At 30.6% G+C, this 15,265-nt stretch overlaps 1 protein-coding gene across 2 annotated transcripts in view; it reads right to left on the reverse strand.

Moving 5' to 3' along the window:
- Positions 1–15,265, reverse strand: part of LOC144839458 (integrin alpha-6-like) — an 84,056-nt gene that overhangs the window by 8,071 nt on the left and 60,720 nt on the right. For both annotated transcript variants that reach the window (XM_078694819.1, XM_078694818.1), the window contains exons 8-20: positions 9,536–9,650; positions 8,608–8,860; positions 7,958–8,059; positions 6,757–6,815; positions 6,077–6,249; positions 4,651–4,806; positions 4,117–4,199; positions 3,844–3,982; positions 3,198–3,281; positions 1,803–1,882; positions 877–960; positions 491–593; positions 204–377 (exon numbers count right to left, since the gene is read on the reverse strand). In XM_078694819.1, coding sequence (XP_078550945.1) covers positions 204–377; positions 491–593; positions 877–960; positions 1,803–1,882; positions 3,198–3,281; positions 3,844–3,982; positions 4,117–4,199; positions 4,651–4,806; positions 6,077–6,249; positions 6,757–6,815; positions 7,958–8,059; positions 8,608–8,860; positions 9,536–9,650 — 1,605 coding nt within the window. The remainder of the gene's footprint in view (positions 1–203; positions 378–490; positions 594–876; positions 961–1,802; positions 1,883–3,197; positions 3,282–3,843; positions 3,983–4,116; positions 4,200–4,650; positions 4,807–6,076; positions 6,250–6,756; positions 6,816–7,957; positions 8,060–8,607; positions 8,861–9,535; positions 9,651–15,265) is intronic.

Here is a 15,265-nt window from a genome sequence, read left to right on the forward strand (position 1 = left end):
CATTTATCTCTTTATTCCTGAATTAATATCCATAGAAAACAGTAGGCTACATAACAATTAACAATGATCTAATCTAAACAAACTGTATATACTGTACATGACCTTGCTTTTTCCAATTTTAAAAATAGGCCCTCTAGTTTATAGAATATTATAGGTAACTGTAAACCATACAAAAAATGAAAAAAAATTATGCGACTCATTACCGTAAGATTGAGTTCATCGACACTGTTTGGGGGCAGCAGACATGTGCCATTTGCTGCCCCGATAATGATAGGGGCATGTGTTAAGTACAGGAGCCATTTGCCGTTCTTTGTTTCATATGGAAACTGTATATCCAATTGAATTTCAGGAACTATTCCAGGACCTTCATTAAATATCTGGAAAAAAAAAAACACAGAACAAATTGTATTCAAAGATTGTGATAAAACAGACGTATATGAAACAGAATGCGTCATTGCAATCGGAGAGTATTTATTAAAATGTTCCTAACCGTCCAATTTTGCTGTACGTAAGTTCCAATCATTGATATGTTTTTCATGGCACTCTCACCGATAACTTGTCCGCCAACTTGGTATTGTGGAACATTGTTTTTGCTGTTGAGGGAAAAAATGAAAATAATCATTTGCTCTAGGCTTAATTCAGACACAAAAAAAGGTCAATCCAATGTTAATGCAACCAATAATTTCATCCCCAATCCTAAATTTCATATTTATGCCCCTTGGGAATATACTTGTTCACATACTGTATTACACTGTAACATAAGAAGTATTTGCTGATAATAATAATATTTTATAATGATATACCAAATTAAATAAAACACAACAAATAGATTCTAGATGATGTAATTGTTGTATGTTAAAAATGACATGAACTTACGCTGACAGAACCACGTCTGTTAGGCTTTCAACTCGTGCCACCAACATCTGAAAGTTGTCTGCAGGCATTGTCTCATTACTAGTACTGAAAGATAAGTAAACACACAATGTGTTAATCAAGATTAATCTTAATAAAGTTGGTGTCACTTTCACTAAGGACAGATTTTTAAGTCTTTGACGACGGGTGGGAGACACACAATTAGGGCCTTCCTAATTCTCTCTTTCAATGGTTTACTGGTGAAATAGAAGTATTGACATCTTTTTAATGATTCTCTAATGAACGTACATAATTTTACATTTCTTTTGCCAATTGTTCTGTTTTTGCCTTTTTAAACCTTATTATTACGTTTCATTGATGTTATAGATTATGCTTCTATCTTTACTGCAATTGAAAGAAATAAATGTTTATTTTGATTTGATTGATTTTGATTTGATTTGTGGTGTATTTAACAGAAGCTAAATAAAAAACGCATAAAAAGTAGATAGGCCAACCTAAAAAGCAGGGTTATACACTGTAGGCCTAAATATAAATTATTATTATTTGTACTCCAAAGCAAGTACAGTATTTTATTTTTTTGCATAAAAAAATGTAAAAAATCTTTCTAGACGTCAAAGCTTTTCCTCACCCTTGGTGCAAAACAAGCGCTCATGTTAATTGAAATCATTTAATATTTGTAACTGTAAATGTGTTGCATAAAAAATCAAACTCTACAATCAAATCCTGTAGAGATACAGTAATACATCATAACTGTAATTCATGTTAGTGGGAACAAATGAAGAGAAATGTGTTCAACTGTGTCGCAACCTCCCTTCTTTGAATTGGCACTTTTTTCAAACCACTAACTACCAAAATAAATTAAAATATATCATCTACTCCATATCAAGGCAGATGTAGTACTAAAAAGCTTAATTTCAATGATAACTTACGTCATAGCAGACACATTAAATACCAACAAAGCTTGATCCAATTGTACTTGGTTGCCAAGGAAACTAATACGTCTTGAAATCTGTAATGAGTGAAACATGTAACAAAAAAAATAATATCTAGAATATATAACATATATTATATTATCGTATATTGTCCCAAATGAATTCAAATAGGTGTGGTGTACTTTATGTAATTCTATCTGAAATAATTTCAGTAATACTAATTTTATAGTTAATAGTTTTGACAATGTTTTTGTATGATGCACTGTGATCTGTGGGTTCGACTTCTACATGAACACAACTATTTTATCAAGTGTAGGGCCTAAGTAGTCTACTGTATTCGGTGACACTCAATTTCTCCTTCCCAACTCTCTCACAATAAAGACAAAATGTATGATGTTTATAGACTATTCACAAACTAGACACAAATACTGTATTTTTAAATACTGTACAGTATTTTGTTTTCCTGTCATTTTCGTAGGCGTAAGTGTCTAGACTGTGATAGCCTCAAAACTCACAACCTTCATCCCATCCATTGTCTGGTCTAAACAAATGACAGGTGTAAGCAACCACAGATACTTCTTCAAATATTTGTTTCCGCAGACATACACATAATAGGTCATATTATTCAGTTCATTATTAAGCCAAGCTACATTTTCATGTTTTCATTAAAATAATATAATCAGACAAAATAATGTTTTAATTATCAATTAAAAAAGGTTTTTTTTTATGCTAAGTATGTTCATAATTAGTATTTAAATGTAAGTTTAAGTTCAACTTTAATTATCCACAGAGACCCAAGATCAACGCAGCGTGATTCTCCCTGGGTATGTGCACATACAAATTAGCAAAATACAAAATATAAATAAACATAAAAAAAATTAAATTCTGTTTATGTTGAAAAAATGTTTATTTCATACATCTATTCATTTGGTTCAATCATTTGGTGTTATAGCAACCTTATTACCTTCTCAGGCGTGCATCATGTTTAAAGTTTCAATGGTGATTGGGTGTGTAGAAAATTTACTTCTACTAAATCACACTTAAACTTCTATTTGCTGAGATTTTATATAAGATTTTGCATTGCAAATAGGTGTGATTGGATGTTTGAATTGCGATACAAATGATCATAGGAATGTTAGACAAGTAAGTCTGAATAGGGTAAGTTGTAATTTAGTATCCCTCCTTTGTGATACTGTACCTCTATTAATGGGACACATTTTCATGAAAAGTAAAAGGGGTAATATTATGGTTTAACACTAAGAAAAATTCCTAATTTAAGGACACCCCTATTAAGGAAAAATTTTGTTTGGTCCTGAATGTGTCCTGAAACTTCTACTAAATTGATGATTGCCAATAGAAATAATGCTAGGATAGATAAACATGCAGACTTACTTCACCATTTCCAAATGGATTTCCAATGTCGCAAATTATTGATCCTCTCTCAGTTTCTGTTGTTTTGCATATGCCTAGTGAATCCTGAAATGTATGAAATAATTTTTTATTTTTTATTATTGCAATATATCAGATTAGCGTCACTGTAAGTATATTACTGTATATACAGTCAACTCTCCTAACAGCGGACTCTTTGAAAACCAGAAAAATCTCCCAATACCAAGCAGTCCCAAATTCATTTTGAATTTAGCGAAAGCTATTTTGTTTGCTCCAATTTGCTGTTGGTGAATAAAGGATAAATGAATATTTTTACCCTTAAAAACACATTCTGAATATCAGATTTTCTGGAAAACCAGACATATCTGGCCATCCAAAGGTGTCTGGTATTGGGAGAGTTGACTGAATTAGTATATTAGTATCCCAGATAACAAAATAATTCATTTGTGAAAAGAAAAACAAATTTTGATAAAAACACAGCGAATCATCATTGCAAAAGAAAACAAAAGTGTTTGTGGATCTTTTCTTTCCATTTATACAGTATTAACAAAGATGCTAACATGCACGTTTAAAATGTAATTTAAAAACCTTTTGCAATCCAGTTTATTTTGAAGACATACAAGAAATAGCTCAATGGTACAATACTCACACTGTCAAATTCTAATACAGGTGTAAATGAAATCTTAACCATGGCTTCATATGCATCTTCCAACATGTTCTTGATCTGTAGGTCTAAGTTTATTTTGAAGTTCTCACCAACTCTGAACACAGAAATGCCGTCATCACCCCTGATACACACATTTAAAAAGAGTTAGTATCCATTTTATTTTCTATTTTCAAAATTAATTGTATTGTTAATCTACAGATGTGAATTTCGAAATAAAGATGAAATGAAAATAAAAACTACAAAATGGAGACACACCTTGGAAGAGCTAATGTTGCATTCACTTGCAAATTGGCTGTGCATATCCCATCATCCTTTGTACAATCCTTTTTGAAATCTGCCTGGAATTAGAAAACAATTGTACTGTTCAATTAAATGGCTATTTAATCTAGTTAGATACCAGCACGTATCAACTTTCACTCGAAATGTACTGAAGTAAGATTTTTTTTTTTAAATATAAAAAAAATACAAAGAACAAAACAAAAGGAAGAAAAAAATGACAAAGATTAAAAGAACCGAAAACAAAAGAAAAAACAAAAGGACAAAAAATAGGACACCCTCCCTCCCCTCACCCACCAAAAAAAAACACACTTTCCCCAAGGAATATCTTACATAAAGATATATACTTGCACTGATGAAGGATAGCGTTGCCCAAAAGCTCTGCATATTTTTCTGCCTGTTTTACTACTTTTTGCTTATTTTATTTGTATTTCCATTGTTTTCCAGCCACTGATATGGCATTGTTGTTGTTTTTAAATTTATAACATTAAGCAAAATATAAATTGTACATACTTTCTTCATAGAATGAGTGACTGTGTTGATATCCAGAATTGGAAAGGAAGCAAGTGATGGAACAGGATCTCCAACTTCTGGCATTATTGGTACAATTTCTGGCAACCACACATTAAGTTCCACAGGTACTGGTCTCAAAATATCAATTAAGTTATCCTTTAATAAGATAAAGCAAAATATCATATTATGTTTTTAACAAATTGTTTAGCTTTTTACAAAATAAACACATATATATGTAAATTAGCCAGTACTTTATTCTTGCATATTACCAAGTATTCGACAGACCCACTAAATTCTTTTGGTCCATAGAAATAATTTTATACTGCATTTAACTAGTATCAGACAAATTGTGTGAAACAGCATCACATATGCATCGCATGTGTCAATCATAACATTATTTTTAAGGTTGGTTAAAATGTTAAATACAAAATCATATGTGACAATGTTCCTATGACACAGATGATGTCATCTGACATAATGATACACATGTGATACTTGGAATTTGTCTATGATACTCAATAAGATACAGTACCAAGAATCTATTGACAGACTGGCTACCAAATACATTTCTAATCGTCCTTTATGTGACACACAGGAACAACAGCTTAACATTCATTCTGAAGGACAATGTGATTGAACTTTTTAGGTTTAGTTGTTAATTTTAGCACACAAATCCATAAGACATTACATCATTAGGTTTAGTTATCTGTCGGGTCTAAATGTCAATATTAGATGGATGGTTTCCTCTTCCTGTGTTCAGTTTGTACAAGATTTTTAGAGATAGTGTAATTTTTCGTATTTTTCAAATTCTGTCTTCCGATTAAAATGCTTTTCTTAAATTAGTTATCTGCACAAAGCAAACATTACATTACAAGAAATGTCATACCAAACTGAAATCAAATCTCAACTGCATAAGTTTTAATTTCATGAAATGAAATAACCGACATTGAATTAAAAACCATGTTGTACTATACCATATGTGGATACATTTAATTCATTTAAATCAAAATTTGGGATATGCATAAAAAATATATAGGCTTGGGCATATTTCTGTTGTCATGCTTATCATGAGAATCAAAAAGGGCCTAGGCCTACCTAAACAAAAATTAATTAATTAATAGGCTTTTACGTAAAGCCAATTGATAGCAATGTTTTCTGTACAGTAGCTCTGTCTACACTATCAAACTTTATGTGACAAACAACTGGGATGTGCTCATATATGGACATGATGATGTCATATCACTACCAAAATGTTTGTTGGTGCCATATTATATTTCTGATTTGGAAATAGGCTAGAACATTTATTATTATTATATTATGGCACATAAACCTAGTTTGTAGACAGAGCTTAACAACAACTACATAAAGCATTACTAAACTAGATTCTATCAATTATTAGGCCAATTTTATTTGAACTTCATCTTACCTTAAAAACAAGAGTGTACGATTTGGTTACGACATCCATGCGGCCTCCAAGAAGAACAGATTTTGTTATAGAATCACTATCAGTGCTCATACCATTTTTCTTGTAGAAGCTAACTCTAGACGTAAGACCTAGATCTAGTCTTGTTTTTTCTGCATGTAAACTGAATTTAACATCTATAAAAAGAAATGCAAGATAACATTCAGCATGATTTACAGACTAATGAAAATTTGAGAAAAATGAAATGATCTAGGCATTTCATGTTAAAAGCTCTAAACATGTTTTTTAGGGTAATTTCTGGGTGCTGAATTCAAATCTGCCGTTAACCTGGCTCAAATTTTAGATCTTCACCCTAAAAATGTGAAAAACAAAATGACCGCTTATTCAATATTAGTACTGTAGCAAGATAAATTGGTTTGGCTGAATTACAAACATATTTAATATCAACATTCATAGCTAGCTAGTATAAATTAAAATAAGAATAATTCAGATTTTTATTCTATTCATGATCTATAGTAAAGGATATTGACAGCAAATGAACAACACATTTTTTGTTAATTTATATGTAATTTTTACTTTCTATGAGATTTCGAAATAAAAGATTAAATGAATGAATACTGTATTGGAAAAACTTGTTATTCTTATTAGTACATGTTAACACTAGGGTAAGAAGAGTTACTCACCGACTGGTTCATCATACTCCCCATCACATTCGTACCAAAATTTTATTTCAACAGTAAAGCTGGAAAGAATTGAATATTATAAAAGTAAAGGTTGTGGGTTTGTGTCCTACCATTATATGATAACATGGCCGTAGCCACCAGTATGTTTGGTAAAGTTTTAACCTAACCACTTTTTCACAGAGTTCTTTGACAACCCTATGGCCTGTAAAGAGGATTGTTCCATTTTATTGTGACAACCGCACCACTTTATTTCTTGAGGCTATATCACTGGAGAACCTAACATGAGTCTCTCATATTTTAATGTTAATCTTCTCAATTTGTATGTTGTAATATAAAAATATTTGTATATATTTATATAGTATAATTATTATATTTTACATACTATTTATTTATGTATTTTGATGGAAATATATAGGATTTGAATTTAATAAGTTTTTTCAGTTTAAAACTACAGCTAAGGTTTAATTTACGCAGTGGACTTAAGCAAGTTAAAACATCACTTGAAATACTTTTTAAAGACAATTAATGATAGACCACTTTATTTCATTATACAGATTGTTTTAAATTGTTTAGTAGAAATAAAATAGAATTTGAATTGAAAATACAAAAAAACAATATAAAACTCTAGTTGAACTATAATTTACGATGCTAAATCTGCAATTGTGCAAACTTCCCACAGTGAGCTCAGCAGCAAGTGATAACATCAATTGAAATATGTTTTTACAGACAATTAATGATGGACCAATTTGGATTTGTTTTCATTTTGCATTTCCCATGGGCCTAAAATGGAATTGCATTTGAAATGGTTTGGAAGATATGTAATTATACGATGGGAAAACTGCTATGAAATAAATCAATGAGATGATTAGGTTGTAAAAACAATACTGATGATAGAATTTGTATTATTTATTGATTTAATTATTCATTCTTTTTAATCTTTAATCATTCTACTCCACATTTCAAATCGTTTAAGCCTTGACCTCTCGCAAAAAATAGATGAGTTATAAACCAAACAATGAATGTTTTATATCCGTGCAATGAAACAAATTATTTCATTCAGTGAAAAATGAAAATTTTCTCTCATTTTTATCTCATCGAATTAATTGCACCATTGCACTCATAAAAATTGCTTATAAATAATATCATGTATTCATTTCATCATAAATAGAGTGTATTAATCTAGATGTTTACAAATACTTACCAAAGTCTATCTAATTCAAGTGCAGAACAAACACTATCTTCTCTCACCAATGTGTCTGGATTCAGATTTAGTTTGTGTTTTAGCAATATGACTGGCCTCATCCTAGAAGCACAAAGATGATCAAATTAATAGAGAAAAATCAATCAATGCTTTTAAGCTTTATAATGTATTATCATGAGAAGATTATGTATGAAACGGAAAATGTGCAATTCAGTAAAATTCTGACATAAATAATCTGTAGAATTTTGTTCGGGTTATTTTGTTATGAGTTGTTGGTCCTCCTCCGTATTCAACCAAAGTTGATTGCATGCAGTGCCATATCATGCTTTTGACAAACAAGACACCTTTAAAAAAAGTTTAAATCTTATGGCTCCTTGATATGGTCTGTATATGTACACAGAATGGTGGAGCAAGGCGCAGTATTGGTCCTTTAGTTGAGTGCAAAATTAGCTAAAGATATAGATGCTATATTGTGCTTATTTTATGCTTTTTGTGGAATGATCAAGGATTGTTAAACGGATTTCAGTGAAATATTTTGTTGCGTCAACACAACGTTTATGTTTGGATTGAACCGCCTTTTCACTAATTATCTGGTTGTAGTAGTGTCAAAAGGCTCACTGTCAAAAGTTGTATACAAGAAATTTGCTAACCGTAATAAAACAACCTCATTTGATTCAAAAGCACCAATCAGCAAATCTGGAAATGAATTGTTATCCATGTCCATTCCTCCTGACAACGAATATCCGAATGTGTTGTTAGGTAAGGGCGCCCCCTTCAGGTCTACGTTTAAACTTTGAGGCGTGATCTTCTGTACAGGATTACCCACAGTTCCATCTTTACTACCCATGTAAATATATACTGCTCCTTCCCCATAATTTTCATATGGTGCACCAACAGCAATATCTAAAGGTTAATAAAGTTAATTTAAAAAGTCAGCATGAAACATATTCAAAACTGATATAATAACTAATCTAAAATAAGTATAAAAAAGTATTTTCCCCTTTTTTCCTGACTCTGAAACGAAACATTTTGATCAAGACCAAGGATGATTGGTGTGTTTATTTATCATTATTAATCATTTAAATGATTGTAATTGTTTGTAAAAAAAAAACTACTGTGGAGTAGCTTGCGATTAATTGGTCTGATGTTTGCCCTACTCTGATATAAAAAAAAAAATAATAATTCTCGGGTTAAAGTCCCATCCAAGTATTCTCAATGTACTTAGTATAAGGTACAAATCATGTTAGAGTAGGGCAACATCTGACCATTTAAATGATCATGATACATCAAAAATAAAAATTATTGTTATTTTCGTGTCCCTTTTTCTCAAAAAATGTGAACGAATTGTTAAATCTTTTAAGAAATTTTAATAGTAAAGCACCTCACAAAAAAAATTTTTAAAAATCAAATCCTAAATGCGTAACTACAAAATTATTTTATTGCCTTTTCATAACCTAGAATTTCTTCTGGTTCAGAATAAGTTTCAAAAAATGTGTACCCAATATGTTTTTCTTTCTGTTCAAACCATAACAAATATTTATGGTAAAAACATGATTTAAATGCATAACATACTCTTACCTTGAAATGTATCATAGTTTAAATCCCCAAGGTTCGCTATGGAGATGCCATACATGGAATCTAATGGTCCATTAATAGCTTCCTGATACTTGTTGTTTGCACCACCTAACAACCCCTGTTGGTGAAATCAATATGCTTAGGTTAATGGGTGGGATTAACTTTCTCTTTTTAAAAAATGACTGTAAATGTTGGTTTTGACTGCCTAAGGGAGTTTAAATCAATGACAATTTGTATTGAATTTAAAGAATAAATTAAAAGAGGACATTAGTTAAATACTATAATATTATCACTGAGTATAATCTCATGCTCTAGAATAATCCCATGGGACAGATTAACTTTCCTTTTTTATAAATGACTGTCAATGTTGGTGCTGACTGCTTCCTAAAGCTCTCTCTGCACTATCAAATTAGTTTAACAAAAAAACTGTGATGTGCCCAAATATGGTAGTGATATACCCAAATATGGTAGTGATATATCCAAATATGGTAGTGATACTCTATCATCATGTCTATATATGGGCATAAAGTTTGATGGTGACAGAGCTTAAGTGCTTAAATCAATGACAATCTGTGTTGAATGAATACATTAAAATAGGATATTAATTAAATACTGTATATCACTGAGGTTAATTTCATGTCATGAGAATAATCCTACCTCCTAAAGTTAGGCTAAATTCAGAAACAAAATTTTGGTAAATGTGTTGTTAATGCAATTTGGAGATGGTCCCACACCCTATTAGCTAAATTTTGGGATAATACTTGTATATGTTACTCATTGGTGGGATGAACAAGAAGAATTACTGAAATGAGCATAAAGTGAATGAATGGATGTTGTACACAATTGAATAAGTATACGAATACATAAGTAAATAAGTTTATATTATTTGAATATCATACAAAAAATATATATATAAAGACAGTAAAGATCTACTAAAAGATCAAAACAAATGATTTGATTTTTAGAAACGGTATATTTTGACTACAGTATTAGTTTTGTAGGCTGGTTTTATTTAAAAAAAAAAATTTTAATATTAACAGATGCTGAACCAGAAAATATTTTCAAAAGTTTGTGGAAATTTGTTTATCTATTTTTAATATCTTTTCAACTCTATTACCAAGTATATGATATAGACATTATAAATTGCAATAAAGATTTTCTATTTTGAAAGTACTGTACTTCAAATCCCTGTAATAGTCAAGCAGAACCTTATACTTAAAGCCCCCTTCCCTACGTTTTTTAGATCTAATTTAACATCACAAACTATATTTAATGTAAAAATAATACTATATGGTCCTATTGCGATAATTTTGTTCGTCTTTAAACGGTTAAAAATGTGAAAAATAAGTCGATTCTAATAATTATAGCGGCCCGCTATAAATCCCAAAATGCATTGCGCGCGGATTGATATTTTTGTTTTTCACCTGTAATTCGCCCACTTTTCGATCGATCGTGAGGCAAAAACAAATGGAAGACTCCTAACTTTTCAGTGAAAATACCGGGTTTTCCCCAACTTGTATCAACGGAGTCTGGCAAAAATAGAAAGACAATTAAGAGCCATTGTCTGTAAAAATCAAAGATTTGGTGGCAGATGTAAAAAAATGGATTTCGCTCAAATTTTTACCATGAATAGACATTTCAATAAAAAGCATATCTACAACATTCATTTTAATTTTTAGCCTCCGTTGTCATGACAACGGTCAATTATTCAAATTTTGATGTTTTTGCCATTTTTCACAGATTTTCTATAGTAAAAAAGTACAAACTTGTATACTCATTTTAACCAAAAATACTTACAGTATACAGTTTTTGTTTATAGCAGTGTAAACAACATGTATTGAGTTTCATTTAATGTAGAAAAAAAAAATTTACAAAATGGAGTTTGGTTGATACCATTATTTTAAAAAGGGGTGTTTAAAAAAAATTTTTTTTTATAAAAGTATACCTCATAAACGTACCTATAACTTCCAAAGTGGTGTTTTTATATCAATGAACTTTTGTAATTTGATAGTCAATAGGTTTGTCAACAATAATCACGAAAAAAATACTGGGGTAAATTTCGTACATAGGTTTTGTGTTGCCAGGAAAATACGAAAAATACAAAAAAATACAAACAAAATATCAACAAACAAAACACATGAAACACAATTTAAATATGGCTAATACAATAATAAAATGTATATGTGGCTTGTCATAATGCTACTAGAGTCATACGAATAGTTTAGATAAAATAGGAGAATGTGTTGCCAGGTTTATTTCAATTAATTGCCAGAAAAACAGTATTTTGCATTGAAATACTGTATTTAGTTGATGGAAAATAACGTTAAACTTTGAAATAATTGCGTCAATGGTTTTTATAAATTTTTACATCTATTTTGTGTAAAGAGATACAGAAAGACCTTGCAAAAAATCTGACCTTGTAAAGGTCAAAGGTCATTTGAGGTCAAAAGGGGTCAGAATGCAAAACAGGACAGGTCCTTACTTTACTACAACTATTAATGTTTGATCAAAATTTACAAGATAGTTCATAAAAAATTCTCAACAATTTTCATTTTTTACCTCTATTGTTACCTTAGCAACCATTTCTATGTGTAACTAAGGAAAGTAATTTTTAAAAAAATCGAAAAAAATGGCGTTTTTATGAATACAAAGAATTTATTGCATTTGTAATTTTTCTCAATTTTACTTCTACTGCATTCTAATAATCTTAAAGTGATGACAAACATGACCTTGTAAATTCATTCATTTTTAGGTCAAATGAGGTCAACATTTTACCATAGTAACTGTTTCTATGCGAAAATATTTTTAAAATATGGGTTTTTTTAAATTTACATTTTACATATTAAGGTCAAATGACATCAACATTTTACCTACAGTGTATTGTAGCAACTGTTTCTATACGTAACTAAGTACAATATTTTTAATATGGGGTTTCATGACTACAAAAAATTGATTACATAGCTACTACTTTCTCTCCAAATTTACCTATCTACTGAATCCCAGAAAATGTCTGATCTTGTGAAAGGGTCATTTGTTGGGTCAAATTATGTCAAAATGTATTATTTATGTTATCTTAGAACCTGTTTCTATGCGTAACTAAGGATAATTGTTTTTTAAAATACAGTGTAAGTGGCCACCCTCGGGACCTGGAAAAGTGGTCTGCCGATAAAGGGCCAAAATCACGTATTATGGCTATGCACGATATTCTTAACGAAACGAGCCTCTCAATTTTCCAGCTAATTGTATTATTATTTATAATCAGGTGGTTTAGTTTTTTTAGCATTTTCAGACAAATTTTATAAGCTTTTAACATATGAAAAATGGTCGGTCAAAATCTGTGTAGTTTTCTCATCTCTTCACAGTAATGTTTTTAAAACCACTTCGAAATAAAGCTAATATATAAATAAATACAATAAACATGGACCTCTAATTCATAGGTCCATGCAATAAGTATCACATTTTTTGGGTGGCCGCTTTACGGGAGGTCATTTATCATACAAAAAATCTCATTTTTAGTATAAAAAGGTGCCCGCAGCTGCTTACAGGAGGTGGCCGCTTACGGTAGGTACCAAATGCACTAATTAGATAGAACAAACAGGCTTTTCAAAGTGCGTTCGTTAAGGGAGGTGGTCGTAAATAAAATATGGGGTTTTCATGAATAAAAATAATCACAGAATCCTTACGAATATGACCTTGTGAAATGGTAATTTGAAAATGCTAATAAGGCACAAATTTAAATTTGTATAAGATAAGTATGACAAATCTAAAGAATATCTCAATTTTAGTTACCATAGTAATTGTTGCTATGCATAACTAAGGGAAATTAAATAATTATCAGATAATTATTAATTAATAATTACTACTGAATCCAACCATCACAGTAAAAAAACTATAGAATTTAAAACCAATATTTAATATAAAGTGTGATATTTTACATGCTGACCTTAAATGAAATGAAATTTCACATCAGGGCTTCAATATTTGTTATGTAGCATTAACATATATGAGTATATCATTGACTTTTGATTGGTTCAATTTTGGGGAGGGGAAAGTGGTAGATCCAGGAGTTTTAAATAGTTAGGGGGTTTGAGACGAGGGTCTAAAAACTTAACTTTATGTCCTATCTTTTGCATTGCAATTTTTAACTTGGGGTGGGTGGGGGCTTGGAGAAAGGGGGAGGGGTGGGATGGAGGAGTTTGAATCGGTCTATTGGTTGGGGCGATGGTAGCGGCAGTGTGGGTTGTACTTGAATGCATGAATTTGACACTCTATAGTGGATGATCGACCAAAGTGTTGCAGTTTATCTTTTTGTGGTTATTGTCGGGGTAAGAGGGGGGGGGGGGATGTGTAGTCGGAAGTGGTGGTGGATGGGCATGTGGATCTGTTTAGGTTAGCAAATAAAAGAAGTAAAAAAATGAAAGAGGAGCTTCAAAATAAGAGAGGAGTAATCTGTTGCAAAGAAAAAAAAAATTTACAACGATATGATAATTTATTCAAATTTCCAGAGGATAAACCTATAAAATGACATTAAAACTGGGAATTACAGAATCTATAATTAAAAATATTGTTTTTTTTTCTCACAACACAACTAGAACTATATAAAACATTAAGAATTTTTCTGACCAATGAGTTTCAAATCAGATAATCGAAGAAAATAAAATGTTTTTACTAATATACCATGTTTTTTTTTTATAAAAATGCCTATGTTTCTCGCAACACTGCTTGTAGATTTTTAAAATACCCCAGTATTTTATTTTAGAAATCACTTATTAAACATTAGAACTACCTATTTGTAATAAATCAGCTAAAAAAAAACACCACTTTGGGCGTTATGGTGAAGTAAAGTTTAGTTGCATTTAACAATTAAAAAAAAATGAAAAACACCCCTTTTTAAATAAATGGTATCTCCCAAAGTATGAAATCAAAAATAAAAAAAAAATATGAAACAGGTACACAATGCATTGTTATTATGCATACACTAATTATTTTTTATAATTAAATGAGCAAAACAAAAATATCGTTCATCAAAGTAGTACCAATATCCATTTTAAAAAACCTTAAAAAAGGACAAAATTTGTCAAAAACACAAATTTGGCCGTTGCCATGGAAATATATGTGTGAAATAAAAAATACTTCATATTTGATTTCTCTCAACACATATATAGCCATGTGCAAAATTTGAAAGAAATCCATTTTTTTGAGTCTGCCACTATTTTTGATATTTCTTTGATTCTTACAGACAATGGCTCTTAATGCAGCAACTATACAACATCAGGCTAGGTATATAGCTAGCGTACGATGTTCGTACGTTACCGATGTTTACCAGCTAGGCCTACAAAACTAAGCCTAGCTAGGCTAGGCCTAAGACCGTCCACGAGAGGTCGATCGCCGCGAGCTACTTAGGTAGTGCATTGTTTCTCACTTTTTATCATAATTTACCATAAAACGTACATTTAAGACAAGGAATGACATGGTTTAATGTTTTTAAAGTGATATATATGTATTATTTTCCAAAAAACGTCCAAAATTGCAGGGAAGGGGTCTTTAATATCTTCCAGGGTATTTTATGATTATCTCAAATAGCTGCGGTAATTGTCTGTGACAGTTCTTTACTATATTTTACTATGCTTATATTACTTTAAATTGGTAAATAAATCAAAATTAAACTGATTTGAATTTCATATAAAGTTTAATTAAAGTTTTTGAAGTGAATGTTGATATTCTTTAATGTGA

Source organism: Antedon bifida, chromosome 4 (genome assembly GCF_963402885.1).
Source record: "Antedon bifida chromosome 4, ecAntBifi1.1, whole genome shotgun sequence".
Lineage (NCBI taxonomy): Eukaryota > Metazoa > Echinodermata > Crinoidea > Comatulida > Antedonidae > Antedon > Antedon bifida.